Raw genomic sequence first — 16,493 nt, forward strand, 5'->3', positions numbered from 1 at the left:
TTAGGTGCGCATAGATTGAGATAATAGGATGTCCTTGATCACCTTGCATCACTGGCTTATACATTTTGTCACTGGCATATACATTTTCCACTGAATTGAACATCGAAGTTAACTACTTCAAAAATACATAACTTTATACAACTACTGGTGGCATTAAAACAACACCGCAAATGGTTTACAAAATCTACTAATTTTCCACTTCGTTTGATTACTGCAACTATCTTAGTAACCTTGCTTTGACACGAAGCTCAACATGCTTTGGTAAATAATGTAGCAATAACAAACATTCACCAAACAGAACAACTTAAGCTACGACACTACCGTAGAGAATGACTAGTTGCCAAACCAATAAATAGCCAGTGTACGTCGACGAATGAAATGTATAAACATTTAGAAGCTTTGCAACTCATATACGACAAAATATTTTTCATTAGTTAACTTACCATAAATAATAGCAAGACCAGTTTCATGAATAAACCGCAGGCGGAAATGCTTTATCACCCATATGGAAACTACGGTGAGGATTAAAAGTCCCATATACATAAGCAGTTCCACGCTATCTATTTCATGAAGCTCCTCTTTTATTTTGTCTTCGTCATTTTCATAAGTAACTTCACTTAAAACCAATGGCAAAGCGATTAAAATTAAGAAAATGATGAAAATTTTAGGTTCTTTGATAGCTAAACGACTTCTTCTGGTCGCCATGATATTAGCGCACACACCCCTACATGAACAATTTGCCTGAAATGCTCATTTACAGCAATTATAGGCACCGTGACGCTTCTGGTGTTATCGACCCTTGAAAATCGTGCTAATGGTTTGCGTAAAGGTATAATGCGCAGCGTAGAAAAGACAACTTCGTACTTTTTATTGTCGTATATTTTACAGACTCATCGTTGAGTCAGTAGCGTGCCTAATTTTACGATTTCTTTTAGCACTGGCGTTAGGCGTTTATGATGAAATCAGGGCGGTCTATAAACTCAGCCTTACATAAAATCAAAACACAGTTTGGAATGAAAAGAAGAGCTCCTGACTATGATGAGTTCTGTGTTCTACTCACTGTAGTTCGGAGAAAAAGTTCGTTTTCTGTTACAACCGGGTTCCTAGTTGACTCGCTGCTCATCCTAGTTGTTATAGATACATGTAAACAGAGCCATTGAGTGTAATGGCTCTTCATGTAAAGGCTATCAACCCCAAAAACGCGAGCCGAATTGAACTTCATTGTTACAAATATTGTTTTATGGTGTTAACTGATTGTTGTTTTTTATAGCAGGCCCTATTTTTGTTAGTGACGTTTAGTTTCAGGAGAATACGTTAAAAAATTAAACGAAAAATGTGTACTTGACTCCATGTACTGGGCTAAACAATATACGTACGTATATATGAGCAATCTTCATTGTGGTGATATATATATATATATATATATATATATATATATATATATATATATATATATATATATATATATATGAAGTAAACGCTCATAGCCAGATGAACAACTCTCTTGTACAAGGTGGTGGCCCTGAAAAGGGCCCTTTGGGGGAGAGTCAGCTCGAAACTAAAGGTTATAGTCCGAGTCGATCACGAGGGTCAGGTCAGATCGCGAAGACTACTCGCTTTGGAGGAGCATTAGAATTAGCATGTTAGAACTAGCTTACGGTATTTATGGGTAATAAGCGGGCGTATCGGAGAGAGGACTTGTAAAGCGGAGGTAATAGACACTCGTTTTGTTTGTTTTGCGCTAACTTTTGTGGTAAGATTTGACTGGATCTTATCGTTTTGCTGTCTTATCCATGCGTGTAACCAATTACAGTCAGTAAAATTGACCTATATTATTTTAACCAATTATCTTAGTTTTGGCCATTTTTGTGTGTATATAAGGACATGCAATCGTGTTGTTAGAGCGTTCTGCTCGTGTTGTGCTTTGTGCTGATATTTGTGAATAAACTTTGACGCTTTCTCAAGGTGTTGTTACTTGATTCATAGCAGACTATCTAGTAGGGAGCGCTAGCTTTATTTGTTTTGTCTTCTCCTCATAAGCCGTGGCTTAAGACTGCGTTTCATAGCTGCAGCTACACAAGGCTTCGAGGGACGACAGACAGATTTGGCGAGTCTGTAACGCTGTGCGTAGGCACGTGGTATTAGACAGCGAACCACAGCTGCATCCACGCTAGTGCACCACCTCAGCCAGACAAGTGTTCTGCCAACTAATAGGAACTAGACATTTAATGATAGTTGGATAATTTCATGCCTGTAGCCGAGTAACTCTAACTTCCAAGAGTTTTGTTCAGGAGTTACCGTGTCGGGGTATACCGGCAACCATGTTACGAGGCCAGCATTCGGTCTGATCCTACGAGGCCAGTATTCGGTCTGATCCTACGAGGCCAGTATTCGGTCTGATCCTACGAGGCCAGTATTCGGTCTGATCCTACGAGGCCAGTATTCGGTCTGATCCTACGAGGCCAGTATTCGGTCTGATCCTACGAGGCCAGTATTCGGTCTGATCCTACGAGGCCAGTATTCGGTCTGATCCTACGAGACCAGTATTCGGTCTGATTCTACGGGCCTGTGTTCGGTCCAAATTCGTCAGGGCCAGTCTTCGGTCCAGCTTAGTCAGACTTAGGGTAGCCCCCGTATAATCTTGACGGTCGGGTGTGGCATCATTAGCGAGTATTACTTTATTGGTGGCAGCGGTGGGATCTTGCTGAAGAAAGATCAGAGAACCCACATAAAAAAGGAGGATGTCGACACCCCAAGCCTCACCAATATCATCGCGAACCAGGGCAGCTATTGGAAATAGCTCGATTACAAGACAGATGGGAGCCATAGCAGCTGATGTGAATCATATGGCGGAAGAAACTGTACACCTAATGAAGGCATCAAAAAGGGCAAATCTACCTACACCTACGTTTGATGGGACCTCCGATGTCGATACATTTATACACCAGTTCACGCGAGTTGCACAGTTAATGCAGTGGGAGGAGCCAGAAGCTGCTATTAGATTTCAGATGGCGATATCGGGGCCTGCTAAAAAGGGACTAACAGCAACATCCTTCGAGGGGATGTGTACTCAGTTAACCTCCCGCTACCGTTTGAGTGAAGATAGCGCAGTGAAGCTATTGAAATCATTGAAGTGGAAGGCGAATGACAATGTTCATGAATTTGCTGCTTATGTGCGCAAATTGGTAGAAAAAGCTTTTCCGGAGCTGGATGATACACAGCAAGAGAAAAGAGCCATTAAGGAACTTACCAATGCGTTGCCATCGGGATGTCAGCCGCTTTCATGGGAGCTGCGCCATCGTACTCCTGATAGTTATGAAGAGGTGGTTGAGCTTGTACAGTCGTTTGGGGAGCTAAATTTTGGAGGACCCAATCGCATAAGCCAGGTCGAGACAGATGAAGTGAGTTGCCTGCGGAAGGAAGTTGCAGCTCAGGCCGCCTTAATTGAGCAAATGGTAGCTTCGCAGGCGCAAATGCAAAAGCAGCTGAGCGCTGCCTTAACACAGAGACAGCCCAGGCGTACACCAATTACATGCTACCGTTGCCAAAAGACTGGGCATATGGCCAGGAGTTGTCCGACCATGCCTAGACCGGCCCCAAAGCTGCAAGCGGAAAACGGCAATGTTCAGCAGGGTCAAGCCTGAGCCCTGCTGAACAGGACCCTATCCGGCAAACTATTGTATTTAACATTGGAGGGCACACATCTGCTCTATTTGTTCCTACCAGGTTTGAGAACAAAACTATGCCCATGCTACTCGACAGTGGTTGTACACAATCCGTCATTCCAACCGCGGTGCTGGAGACCTTGCCACGAAGTTGTTACACACCGGTATCGCCCACCCGAGGTCGCGGGGTGCTCGCTAATGGGGAGGAGATCCGGTTAGATGGGGTCACAACACTAACCTTTAAGCTGGGTCGTCTACAAGTAAGTGCACCATTCTGGGTGGCGGACATCAACAACCACGCCTTATTGGGGCTCAACTTTTTCCAGGAGCATGACAGCTCAATCGACTTTAAAACTTGCCAGTTCCAATGCGATGGTATCAAAGTCAGCTGTTGCTCAAAAGAGGGAGAACCCTTACAGGTCGGGGTACAAGCCAGACACGCAAGCAGGATTCCTCCGCAAACGGAATTGGTCATACAGGCCCGACTAAATCGTGTCTGGGTACATGGGGCTGGGTGTATTGAAACCACTCAAGCAGCCTCAGGAGTGGTAGTGGCTAGCTCGTTGCACCGCCCTAATGGGCAGCTCTTACCCATACGGGTGATGAACTATAGCGATCATCCAGTGACCATTCCTGCGGGCAAACGGATTGCGGTTTGTACAGCAGTACAAGCAATAGAAAGCCTAGACATGGCCACCCCAGCCATATCAGACAAAAACTGGGAGGATATCGTCTGCAGATGGTGTGAAGGTCTGGATCAAGAAGGATCCGTAAAAGCAAGGAATCTGCTCAGCAAACATCACGCAGTATTTAGCAGAGAGAAATTTGATCTGGGTCGAACAGATGTTGTACAACATGACATAAATCTCAGCACTGGAGCTAGGCCTATCAAACAAAGACCGTATAGACATGGGCCTGTGCAAGAGGAAGAGATTGAAAAGCAAGTCGAAGAACTAAAAGCACATGGCCTGGTCAAGGAAGGTCATGGTGCATGGAGCTCTCCAGTGGTGCTGGTAGAAAAAAGAGATGGCAGTTGGCGCTTTTGCGTCGACTATCGTAAGCTAAATGAGGTCACACAAAAAGATGCTTACCCCCTTCCGCGCATAGACGACAGTCTGGATGCTCTTGGCGGGAGCCGCTTGTTTAGCACCTTGGACTTGACATCCGGATATTGGCAGGTGGGGCTAGCTAAGGGAGCTCGAGAGAAGGCAGCCTTCGCCACACGTTCTGGTTTGTGGGAATGGCAAGTCCTCCCCTTTGGTCTAACCTCAGCTCCATCGACATTTGAAAGATTAATGGAACGAGTACTGCGAGGGCTACACTGGCGAACTCTGCTTATATATCTGGATGATATAATCGTGTTTTCCAAAGATTTGGACAGCCATCTCAGTAGGTTGGAAGAAGTATTCACCCGACTGAAGGCTGCGGGGCTGAAATTGAAGCCGAGCAAATGTACGCTTTTTGCAAAACAAGTAAACTACCTGGGACATGTTGTCAGTGCAGATGGGGTGGCAACAGACCAAGAGAAGGTTGCAGCTGTTAGAAATTGGCCAGTACCGCAGCACAAGACTGATGTGCGGGCTTTTCTGGGAACTTGCGGGTACTATCGTCGGTTTATTGCCGGGTTCTCCGAACTCCAAAGGCCACTCAGTCAACTTTGTAAACGGGAGGCAAAGTTCCGTTGGGATGAAAATTGTCAAAGAGCATTTGATATACTCAAAGAGAAGCTGACATCAGCTCCTATTTTAGCTTACCCGGATTACACCTTACCCTTTATTTTGGACACAGATGCCAGTCAGGTGGGAACTGGAGCTGTTCTCTCCCAAAAGCAAAAGGAAGGTGAGAAGGTTGTCGCCTACTACTCCAAAATGTTTTCCCCGGAAGAAATGAACTATTGTGTCACCCGCAAGGAGCTTCTGGCCATAGTCAAGGCAGTAAACCATTTCCGGCCACAACTATACGGCAGGAAGTTTGAGATACGGACGGACCATGCCTCACTTCTCTGGCTTTTACGAACCTCTGTTCCAACTGGTCAACTTGCACGTTGGATGGAAACACTGTCAGAATTCGACTTTTCATTGACTCATCGTTCCGGTCGCAAGCACAACAACGCTGATGGATTGAGTCGCCAAGAGTGTCAAGACTGCAAGCAATGTGCTAGGTTGACAGGGGAGATTAAGTTGAGTGCCTTAGACAACCCAGAGATTCATAAGTCAAAAATAACCTCCGAACAATTGGCTGACCCACACATTGGACCAGTCCTACAGGCCGTGAAATCATCAGGTGCTATTGATGAAAAACATGCATCGGCAGAAACTCTCAAATTGTGGTCAAGAAAAGAATTTTTGGAGATAGGCCCAAACGGGGCTCTGCAGATCAAATTGCCAGATGGGCGCCATAGAAGTCACCAAACTGTGTGCCCTCAGGAACGGCAGTTGCCAATCATGACTGAAAATCATAACCAGGCACACCTGGGAGTCAACAAAACCCTACTAGCTATTCGTCGACAATGGTATTGGCCTGGTATGACGGGAGACATCCGAAGATTTGTGGCGTCATGTACAGCGTGTCAACAAGCCAAGGTAGCTCACCATCGCCACTTCCACCCCAAGAATCATCTAACGGCAGGCCGGCCTTGGCAAGTGGTTGCTGTAGATTTGTGCGGACCGCTCCCTGAGACAGAAGCAGGAAATACGCAAATATTAGTGCTGGCAGACCATTTTACCAGATGGTATGATGCCATTCCGATTAAAGATGGCAAAGCTTCCACCGTGGCTAAAATACTGGATGAACGGGTGTTCTCATATTTCGGCATTCCTGAAACATTACACAGCGACCAGGGGGCGCAATTTCAGTCCCAGCTGCTAGCGGAATGCTGCAAGCTCTGGAACTGTACGAAGACCAAGACGGCACCTTATCACCCACAAGGGAACTCAGTGGTAGAAAGATTAAACCGAACGGTAGGGAATTCCCTGCGTGCCCTATTGCGTGATTCAGAGCATCGAGAATGGGATGAGCTTTTGCCACAAATTATGAGAACCCTACGTGCCACGCCCCACCGGATGACAGAAGAAACACCGAATTATTTGATGCTCGGAAGAGAAACGCGACTACCACCTGATCTACTCCATGAAGGACGGGAGGAATCCGTGTTGCAAGAAGATTATGCCCAGCAACTCCAGGAGCGTTTACAAATAGCTGGAGAAAAACTTCGAAGGAAACAGCTAATGCCTCGAGTCTCAGATAGTGAAGAACCATCAAAATATATGGTTGGGGATAAGGTGTGGTTGAAATCCTTCTATAAACCTACTGGGAGGGGCCAAAAACTTCAGCCCAAATACATTGGTCCATACCACATTACGGCAGTGCTTCCATATCAGAGTTACGAGATGAGCCGAAACGGCAAGCTATCCGTTCAACACGAAGGACGTATCCGGCTATGGCAGGGAGGGGAACAATCGCAAATGGAGGAAACTCCAGCTCAATCAGATACAAATGAAGACACCCAAGAAAGCCATGACATAGGCCGCCAGGTCGCAAGTGCCGTTCAGAGACAGCAGGTGTGGAAGTCACCCCGAGGAAAGAGGAAGTCTTGTCGACCCAGATACCTAGATGAGTTCCACTTGGACCTGTGTAAGGCTCAGGAGATGTTTCCGGTCGACAAAGAAGTAGCTATTCTGGGACAGAATTCAGTTCTTGTCGGGGGTAGTGAAGTAAACGCTCATAGCCAGATGAACAACTCTCTTGTACAAGGTGGTGGCCCTGAAAAGGGCCCTTTGGGGGAGAGTCAGCTCGAAACTAAAGGTTATAGTCCGAGTCGATCACGAGGGTCAGGTCAGATCGCGAAGACTACTCGCTTTGGAGGAGCATTAGAATTAGCATGTTAGAACTAGCTTACGGTATTTATGGGTAATAAGCGGGCGTATCGGAGAGAGGACTTGTAAAGCGGAGGTAATAGACACTCGTTTTGTTTGTTTTGCGCTAACTTTTGTGGTAAGATTTGACTGGATCTTATCGTTTTGCTGTCTTATCCATGCGTGTAACCAATTACAGTCAGTAAAATTGACCTATATTATTTTAACCAATTATCTTAGTTTTGGCCATTTTTGTGTGTATATAAGGACATGCAATCGTGTTGTTAGAGCGTTCTGCTCGTGTTGTGCTTTGTGCTGATATTTGTGAATAAACTTTGACGCTTTCTCAAGGTGTTGTTACTTGATTCATAGCAGACTATCTAGTAGGGAGCGCTAGCTTTATTTGTTTTGTCTTCTCCTCATAAGCCGTGGCTTAAGACTGCGTTTCATAGCTGCAGCTACACAAGGCTTCGAGGGACGACAGACAGATTTGGCGAGTCTGTAACGCTGTGCGTAGGCACGTGGTATTAGACAGCGAACCACAGCTGCATCCACGCTAGTGCACCACCTCAGCCAGACAAGTGTTCTGCCAACTAATAGGAACTAGACATTTAATGATAGTTGGATAATTTCATGCCTGTAGCCGAGTAACTCTAACTTCCAAGAGTTTTGTTCAGGAGTTACCGTGTCGGGGTATACCGGCAACCATGTTACGAGGCCAGCATTCGGTCTGATCCTACGAGGCCAGTATTCGGTCTGATCCTACGAGGCCAGTATTCGGTCTGATCCTACGAGGCCAGTATTCGGTCTGATCCTACGAGGCCAGTATTCGGTCTGATCCTACGAGGCCAGTATTCGGTCTGATCCTACGAGGCCAGTATTCGGTCTGATCCTACGAGGCCAGTATTCGGTCTGATCCTACGAGACCAGTATTCGGTCTGATTCTACGGGCCTGTGTTCGGTCCAAATTCGTCAGGGCCAGTCTTCGGTCCAGCTTAGTCAGACTTAGGGTAGCCCCCGTATAATCTTGACGGTCGGGTGTGGCATCATTAGCGAGTATTACTTTATATACATACATGTATATATATATATATATATATATATATATATATATATATATATATACATACATGTATATATATATATATATATATATATATATATACATATTGAAGAAAACTCGCAAGAGTGGGGTGGGGACAACCCCTAGCTCTAGTTCTCTGCGCTTTAACCAACGCTACAACCTGCTGAACCCAACAGGAGGGAGCTGAAACCAACTCATTTATGCTCTGCTGAACCCAACAGAGTGCGCTGAACCCAACGCTGCTGACTGTACAACCTGCTGAAACCAACAGGAGGGAGCTGAACCCAACTCACTTCCGTTCTGCTGAAACCAACAGAATGCGCTAAAACCAACGCTGCCAACTGTACAACCTGCCGAACCCAACAGGAGGGAGCTGAAACCAACTCACTTGTGCTCTGCTGAACCCAACAGAGTGCGCTGAACCCAATGCTGCTGACTGTACAACCTGCTGAAACCAACAGGAGAGAGCTGAACCCAACTCACTTCCGTTCTGCTGAAACCAACAGAGTGCGCTGAAACCAACGCTGTAACCTGCTGAAACCAACAGGAGAGAACACAACTCTTGTAAGGATAATTATTTAATTATCCTATTTATTTGTAGTCATTTTGTGTGAGCTTGCTGTTAGTGACGATTATAAAAGATATTTCTCCAACAATAACGACTTTATTATAGTAATACTAATCATGCATCCAATTCAAGAGTCACATCCAAGCTGAACTGCCTAAAAATTAGTGGCAGTATTTATATTACATAAGCGATTGGCCTAGAGATTGACGGTTATCGTTCAAACCGACCAATCATATCGTCTTGCTGACTGCCGAGTTTCTAAGAATTTTCACATACAGAACAATAAAAAATTATTGCTAGACAATGAGCCATTATAGCATAACAATCTAAACACCAACAAAAAGCCCAGGAAATTCTACATATACCGGGTAGCGAACAGTAAGTGTAAAAAAACATTAAGACATATTTCGATAACGAAAAAGGCTAATTACAAAATCTTATCTCGAGAAAACGTAGAACAAAAACGGAAACAATATTGTTTAAGTAATCTTAAACCACTAACAATTAATTATAACAGAAACTTAGAATATTTTGACATGTAACCATGAACATAAAAAATGTCTTCCAATGAGTGAACGGTAAGAAATAAATTATAGAAGATTGTTCACTGCGTAAAAGCCTTAATAAATGGTGTCTGTTATCTTTTCTAGGTCAACCACTATCCCAGAAGTCTCTTCTCTATATACGGTATATATATTGGCTACGTCACCTTTTCCCTTTGATCAGTTCACCATGTTTTTCTGCGACGGGTGTACGGAGCGCCTTGATGAGCCTGACGTCCATGGGACCGATAGCATCCAAATAAGACAACTCTTCGGAGTTATTCCCCCCACGGTCTTTTTCATGGCCACCACTCCTTTCATAGTGTTTGTTCTTTAGAATATCTCGCTTTATTTTTACGTTTACAACAATATATATATTTGTTGTGGTAATCAATAATTATATTTTACAACATGTTCTCCACAAAGTACCACAGCAAGTAAACTAACTAAACAGCAGTGTACAACAGAAAAATAAAAAAGAACAACACAAAGAAACCTGAGACCTGCTTACCACCGACAAATATCTAAGGTTGTCAATCTTCATCAGACATATATGTGGCTGAACAAAGGAAACCTGACGGCCAATACAGAGTCCGCTAATCAAGGCAGCCCAGGAGCAAGTGCTCCCAACAAGGCAACTCCCAACAAAAATCTATCACACTAGAGACGATCCTACATTGTAGATGCAGACTGTGCAAAGATGCACCTAAGACCATCCAACACATCATCAGTGGATGCAAGCAGCTAGCAGGAAACGCATACACTGAGCGGCATAACCATGTCACAGGTGTTGTGTATAAAAGTCTATGTGATGAGTATGCCCTTAATAAACCACAACATTGGTGGGAAGCTCCTGGTAAGGTCAATGAAAATGACCGCGCTAAGATCCTCTGGGACTTCTTCATCCGGACTGACAAGCATATCCTAGCAAACCAACCAGATATAGTGGTGGTAAACAAGGAAAAAAAGAGGGCTACTATAATAGATATAGCAATACCCAATGACTACAATATAGCCAGCAAAGAAAAAGAAAAGGTAGAGAAGTATCTCCCTCTTGGAGAAGAGATTGAAAAATGCTGGGATGTAAGAACAACTGTAATTCCAGTAGTCATTGGGGCACTGGGCGCGATAACACCGGCGAATAAAAAGTGGCTTGCCCAAATACCGACAGCAATCAACTCAGGTGAGTTGCAGAAAAGTGCGTTTTTGGGGACAGCTAAGATCTTGAGGCGAGTGCTCAAACTCCCAGGTAGGAGACCCGAGTTAGAGCAGAAATTACCCCCATACAAGTTAACCGGGGTGAGGGAACAAATTATATATATACATACATGTATATATATATAGATATATATATATATATATATATATATATATACATATATATATAGGAGCAATATTTATTGTGGTAATCAAGTCATATTTTACAACATGTCCTCCACAAAGTACCACAGCAAGTAAACTAACTAAAAAGCAGTGTACAACAGAAAAATGAAAAAGAACAACACAAAGAAACTATAGTCTAACTAAAAACTAATGAATAGCCTAATTAATATAATAATGTTGGAACTGAATGCATAAAATATGTAAAACGCAAGCTTGAGGATTGATGAGTATTGTTTAAACAAAAAGTGGGCAAATAATAGCTCTGTGAAAATATTTATGCATATCTATGACAACAAATTTCTAGTTATGAAAACAACATATAATATAAAAATGTTAAAATAGGTAAGGCTAAATGGTGAATAGTATTATTGGTCAAAGGATAGTAGGTGTAGTTTTAGTTTGCTTTTATAAGATTGCAGAGGAAGAGTTCTTAAAGGAATGCAGAAACTATTAAATGAATTTAACAGGTTACTGTTGAGTTGGTTGTGGTTTGTGGCACTAGGTAATTCAAATCTGGTCCTGGTTTTGTGACTATGGTTTACGGTTTGAAAGCTATAGCTGAAATATTTAAGGCAGTTATTGTGAAGTATTGAATGAGCAGTGAGGCAGATGAAGTACTGTAAGGGAAGAACACCAGTAGTGCTTGTTATTAAGTTGGTAGGTGGTAAGTGATGGTTTTTTTATGGAGTATGTTTAGGTCTTTGCATATAAGTCATAGAAGTTTTTTGTAACATAAATAGTGTGTTGGCATATTTTACAGGTGTTGTAGGGTAGAACACATGTAGGCCATATGTAAGATAGAAATGGATAAAATATAGTCTAGCAGTATCAAAGTTCATAAGATGACGAATGTTATAAAATAAACGTAGGTTAGATGATGCATGTATTTCATTTGAAATGATTGAGATGTGTAGCCATGACATAGCAATGATAAAATCAAGTAGTTTAGAAGTAGATAGTCTTGTTAGGGTACTGTCAAATATAGAAATTGTCGTAGGGAAATTCAATGGTGGATTTACTAAGATATAGTGAGATTTCGAAATGTCAAGAGACATCTGATTTGCACTTGTTAAACAATAAGTTTAACTGGTTTCTAAAGGTGACTATATTATCTTATGTTGTTAATTGATTGTTTTTTCTTATAGCGGACACTATAATTCTTGTTACGACTTGTAATTTTAGAAAAATATGTTTGAAAATTAAACCAAAAATGTGTGCCTGGTCCGATGTACTCTGCAAAACAATAAGTTCAACAGGTTTCTGAAAGTAAAAGAGCTTCCTTTATTTTGTAACACAAAACTACTATATATGTTGTACTTACTGCAGCAGTTGGTAACTTATTACTAAACAGTAGTAGCTGTAAAACAATACGAAGTATGTGATAACTATTCACAATTTTGTTTCAACATCCAAAAGCAACATTTTGTAGCGCAAAAAAACTATGTGATACTCCTTAATAACAGTAGGCGTACAACAAAACAGATTATGTGATATATGTTCATTGTATGTGGACAACGCAAAGTAACACTATATGTGTAACGCAAAGTAATACTTGTAACGATTGACAGTATGTCTACAACACAGGGTATCTGATACCTGTTCACAATAGGTGTGCAGGTAAAACACAGAGTATGTCATCGCCATTTACAGTAGACATAGAACACAGTGGAAACTTATTATCAGTGAGTATATAAAATAGAGCATAATTATTATGTAATCCAATATTTTAATAGATACTGCTAATACAAGCCAAATGGATAAACAGAGAGACGCACTTAGCATCTGATAGGCCGAAGAAAGTATTGCTAAATTATTCTAGTCCCATGCTATCTAAAATGCTACCTTTTCTCACTATACCACTTTTATTTCAACATGAAGACAGGCATAAAAGCATTGATTAGAGATAACCGCGAGAAATCTGTCAATTGAAAAGATAACAACTGCCGCCAGCACCTGTCCTTGTCAATTTGAGGCTACAGAAATAATCAGTTAATTTGTTAGTGAAAATGTGGTGATATCTGTTGGCTCGAGAGTTATACATCTCCTGTGGTATCACTTGTCGCAAGTACTGCACTTAACCATAGATGCTATTCTATGATAGACATTCTCAAGCTGATGCTTGTTGTATGGCCAGTGATACACAGTAAACCTACAACAAACCAGGCATAAAATCTATGAACCGCAATCAATAATCTCGCCATTCATGTGTTTCCAAATGGATGTCATTGTGAGCTATACGACATGCACACAATGGAAAAAACTGAGCAAAGGCAAACCTGTTAACAGAAATCTAGCCTCTTACAGTAAAGAAGTGGTAAGGAAAAATCTTGCAAAATAGATAGTCCTTTCACTCTCCAGTTGTGTTTTATGAAATGTGCCACCTTGACCGAGGGTTGTGCTTATGTCATCAAAATGGTGCTGTGATTATTTACTATGATTTATACAACGATGTCTTACCTTGTCACTGATAGCATGGGCTCTAATCCATGTGACCTCTGGCCTATAAACCTCTGAAAGCAAATTCAAAACGAATAACTATAAATTATATCTTCAACAGAAGGCTGCATTCTCTTTTACCTCACAACAAACTACTCCCTCAAACTGTTTGAGAATGTCTCTGAACATTTACATATATGCTCAACTAGTACAGGAGAGAATTTTACGATATAATTGGTTGTCTACAAGTTTGCTGCAAACTTTCTTTAGGAGGTATGATAATAAATGTAGATCCGATATACGTGAAACATTCACGCGTAAATAACACTATCAACTGATTGTTATATTAAGCATACCATATCAAGCTGTAGTTCCTCTCAGCTGATTGGCTGTTTTGGATACAGCAAGTATTCTGCGTGCAAATAAGTTAACTGGTTGCTTCTATGATGCAGCAATTCTAACACGTCCAATCTACTTGTTGGACCAAGAGCGCTTTTTTGGGTATCATTGGCAGCTGGCTAAGAAATTCATGTTTTATCATCCTCGTTGGATAACTTCCCTTGAATAAATTATGAAAAAAATAATACTAAACTAACAGATTTTGGTCTATCTTTGTCACAGAAGCAATGCTTTTCCTAAACTTTCGTGAATTTTCAATTTTTGAATCTTAAATTTTAGTGAAAAAAGGCAATATGCTGGATATGCAGGTAATATCAACATGGTATGAAGTTCTTGGGTGACTTAAAGCTAGCTTTGTAGGCAGTGGTTTGGGTTTGAGAGTCTCTGCCTTAGTGGCGGTAAGACCCATGGTTAGTTCTCTATTTTCTCTGATGACATTTATTTCTACCATTATGATACTTGTAGTTGCACTCTCTCTCCTCTAGATTTAGGCCATCCTTTCCCTTTTCCACAGATTCATCAAGCTTTTACACGTGCACCTTCAGTCTTGCAGGTGCACATGAAAATCTTCTAGGGCAGCAATGTCACTGGTGAGATAGGTTTTTGACATTTCAACAGCTCCCTGCATTCACTTGCTATCGTAAGCTGCAATTTCACCTTTCTTGGTAGCGATGATAGTGGTTCAGCAGCGTAAGCACTCTCGATACAGGAAGTAGATGATACAGGAAGTAGATGGACTTGTTGGAGCTGAATAAGTAATTTGTGGTTCTTTTGATAGAGAGAATCGGGTACATAAAATGATGTCTTCATCAAGTGAAAACCATAGACTCGACACATTCAGGAGGCTGGTCCATAAAGCCTTCCGTTTTATATGCTAAAACCACAAACACATGCTTACATGGATACAGATGCTGCTGGAAGTCATAGCACTCACATAAAGGATCAAGAGAAACTATGTACTTTTTTCCGCATCACCCAGAACCTTGCACGTGCCAGCCTCAGAACTCAGTAGTTGCACATTAACAGCAAGTGCCTCGCCAAAAACTCTCCTAGTTTCACACGCGCTTTGGATTGATTTCGCAGGTATGTCTGGTATGTCGGATGTGTACACTCGCCGCAAGCAAGAACACATGTCATTGTTGATACGGTACCTAAAAAGCAAATAATCATGAAGTTAAGGTAGCCAATACACAGAAAATTGAAGTATACACATTCAATAGTGTTGCGTAAAGCTATTTGGGTTGTCTGGGGTTTCGGTGTTTTTTTTTAGGGTTAACCAGTTTTTTCCTACTTCTTCCACCAATATACCAATTGATTTAAGTGCATCTGAACAAATCACCACATAAAATATGTCGTACTAGGCAATCTACTATATAAACGGCAATCGTTGTCTGTCTGCGTGTGCGTGTGTGATTGAGTGTCCGCCTTATAAAGTACCGTACTTTTCAGACTATTAGCCGCTACTAGGTATCTAGGGCGCATTAACGAGAATCTCCGGTTAGTACACGCCTCTATACATAACCTATTCATTGTTTTTACACAAAAACACGTCATCTCTGGTTAGCGCGCCTCTTTACGGTGCCCAACAACACTGGTGCGTTTGAAACAGCAAAGTTGCTGCCGTGTTAAAAAACACCGTCCTGAGTTCTGCGGCCTATACAAAGGTGCCTATACAGCTATACAAATGTACTAATCATTAAATAAAATAAATTAATGAATAGTAATTTACTTGCGATTAATATTTATTGCCAACCTGTACCGAGAAGGTCACGCGAACGTTGGTTTCTTGCGGTCACTGGAAAAAACGCAGATCTCACCTACTAAATTTCTACATAAAAAAGGTAAGTACTTCTTATTTAATGTTGTATTGTCTATGAGTTGCCACACTTCCACTACATAACCCTTTCACTTGCGTTCATGTACAAATTTAGCTATCGGCCTACTGCCAGTCATTTTGCCGATATTGCCTAATATGTATACAATATTTTTTCAATTTCAAACTCCATCTAGAACATTTGTTTTGGTTATATATTTCATTTTGCCAACACGTTAACAAGCACTGCTATACAAAAAATTCGTTGTATATATACTTTGTGCATAAATAAAGCGATGTGAAGCTACAAAGCAAAACGATCCTTTACAATGTTAATTATTTTTATAAACCCATTACTTTCATCGCCATTAGAGTCAGTGCTGAATCAGGTTAGTGAATCTGAGTCAGTTAGTGAATCGGTTATAATGTCATCAACATAAGTAGTTATTTGTTTTCTAATTCCGACGCTTTTGATGAACTTACACAAAAATGTTTGTTTTTAAGTTGGAAATCCCCAAACAAAGATTAAAATATTAAACTTTAGGCTAATTTTATAGAGCAATCTTAGGACAAAAAAGTCCTAAAGATCGTTGATTATGTTATCATTGAATAATAAAATTTAGTTACTAGCAATTGCTGGGAAAGTCGCAAAAATGTGTCTACAGCAGTCGATCATAGAAAACGCATAAATGAGTCTACTTCGGTGAAAGGGTTGAAAACGTTGGATTTGCCACTGTTTGTGATAGTAA

General features: G+C 41.5%; 1 protein-coding gene across 4 annotated transcripts in view; it reads right to left on the reverse strand.

The window, feature by feature from the left end:
- LOC137402123 (sodium/hydrogen exchanger 7-like) overlaps nt 1–684 on the reverse strand; it is a 72,463-nt gene extending 71,779 nt beyond the window's left edge. For all 4 annotated transcript variants that reach the window (XR_010979467.1, XM_068088591.1, XM_068088590.1 and 1 more), the window contains exon 1: nt 444–684. Coding sequence is in view for 3 of the 4 variants with exons in the window: in XM_068088591.1 (XP_067944692.1) it covers nt 444–543 (100 nt within the window). In the remaining variant the exon portion in view is untranslated. The remainder of the gene's footprint in view (nt 1–443) is intronic.
- Nucleotides 685–16,493: the final 15,809 nt, after the last annotated feature.

Source organism: Watersipora subatra, chromosome 8 (assembly GCF_963576615.1).
Source record: "Watersipora subatra chromosome 8, tzWatSuba1.1, whole genome shotgun sequence".
In the NCBI taxonomy this organism is placed as follows: Eukaryota; Metazoa; Bryozoa; class Gymnolaemata; order Cheilostomatida; family Watersiporidae; genus Watersipora; species Watersipora subatra.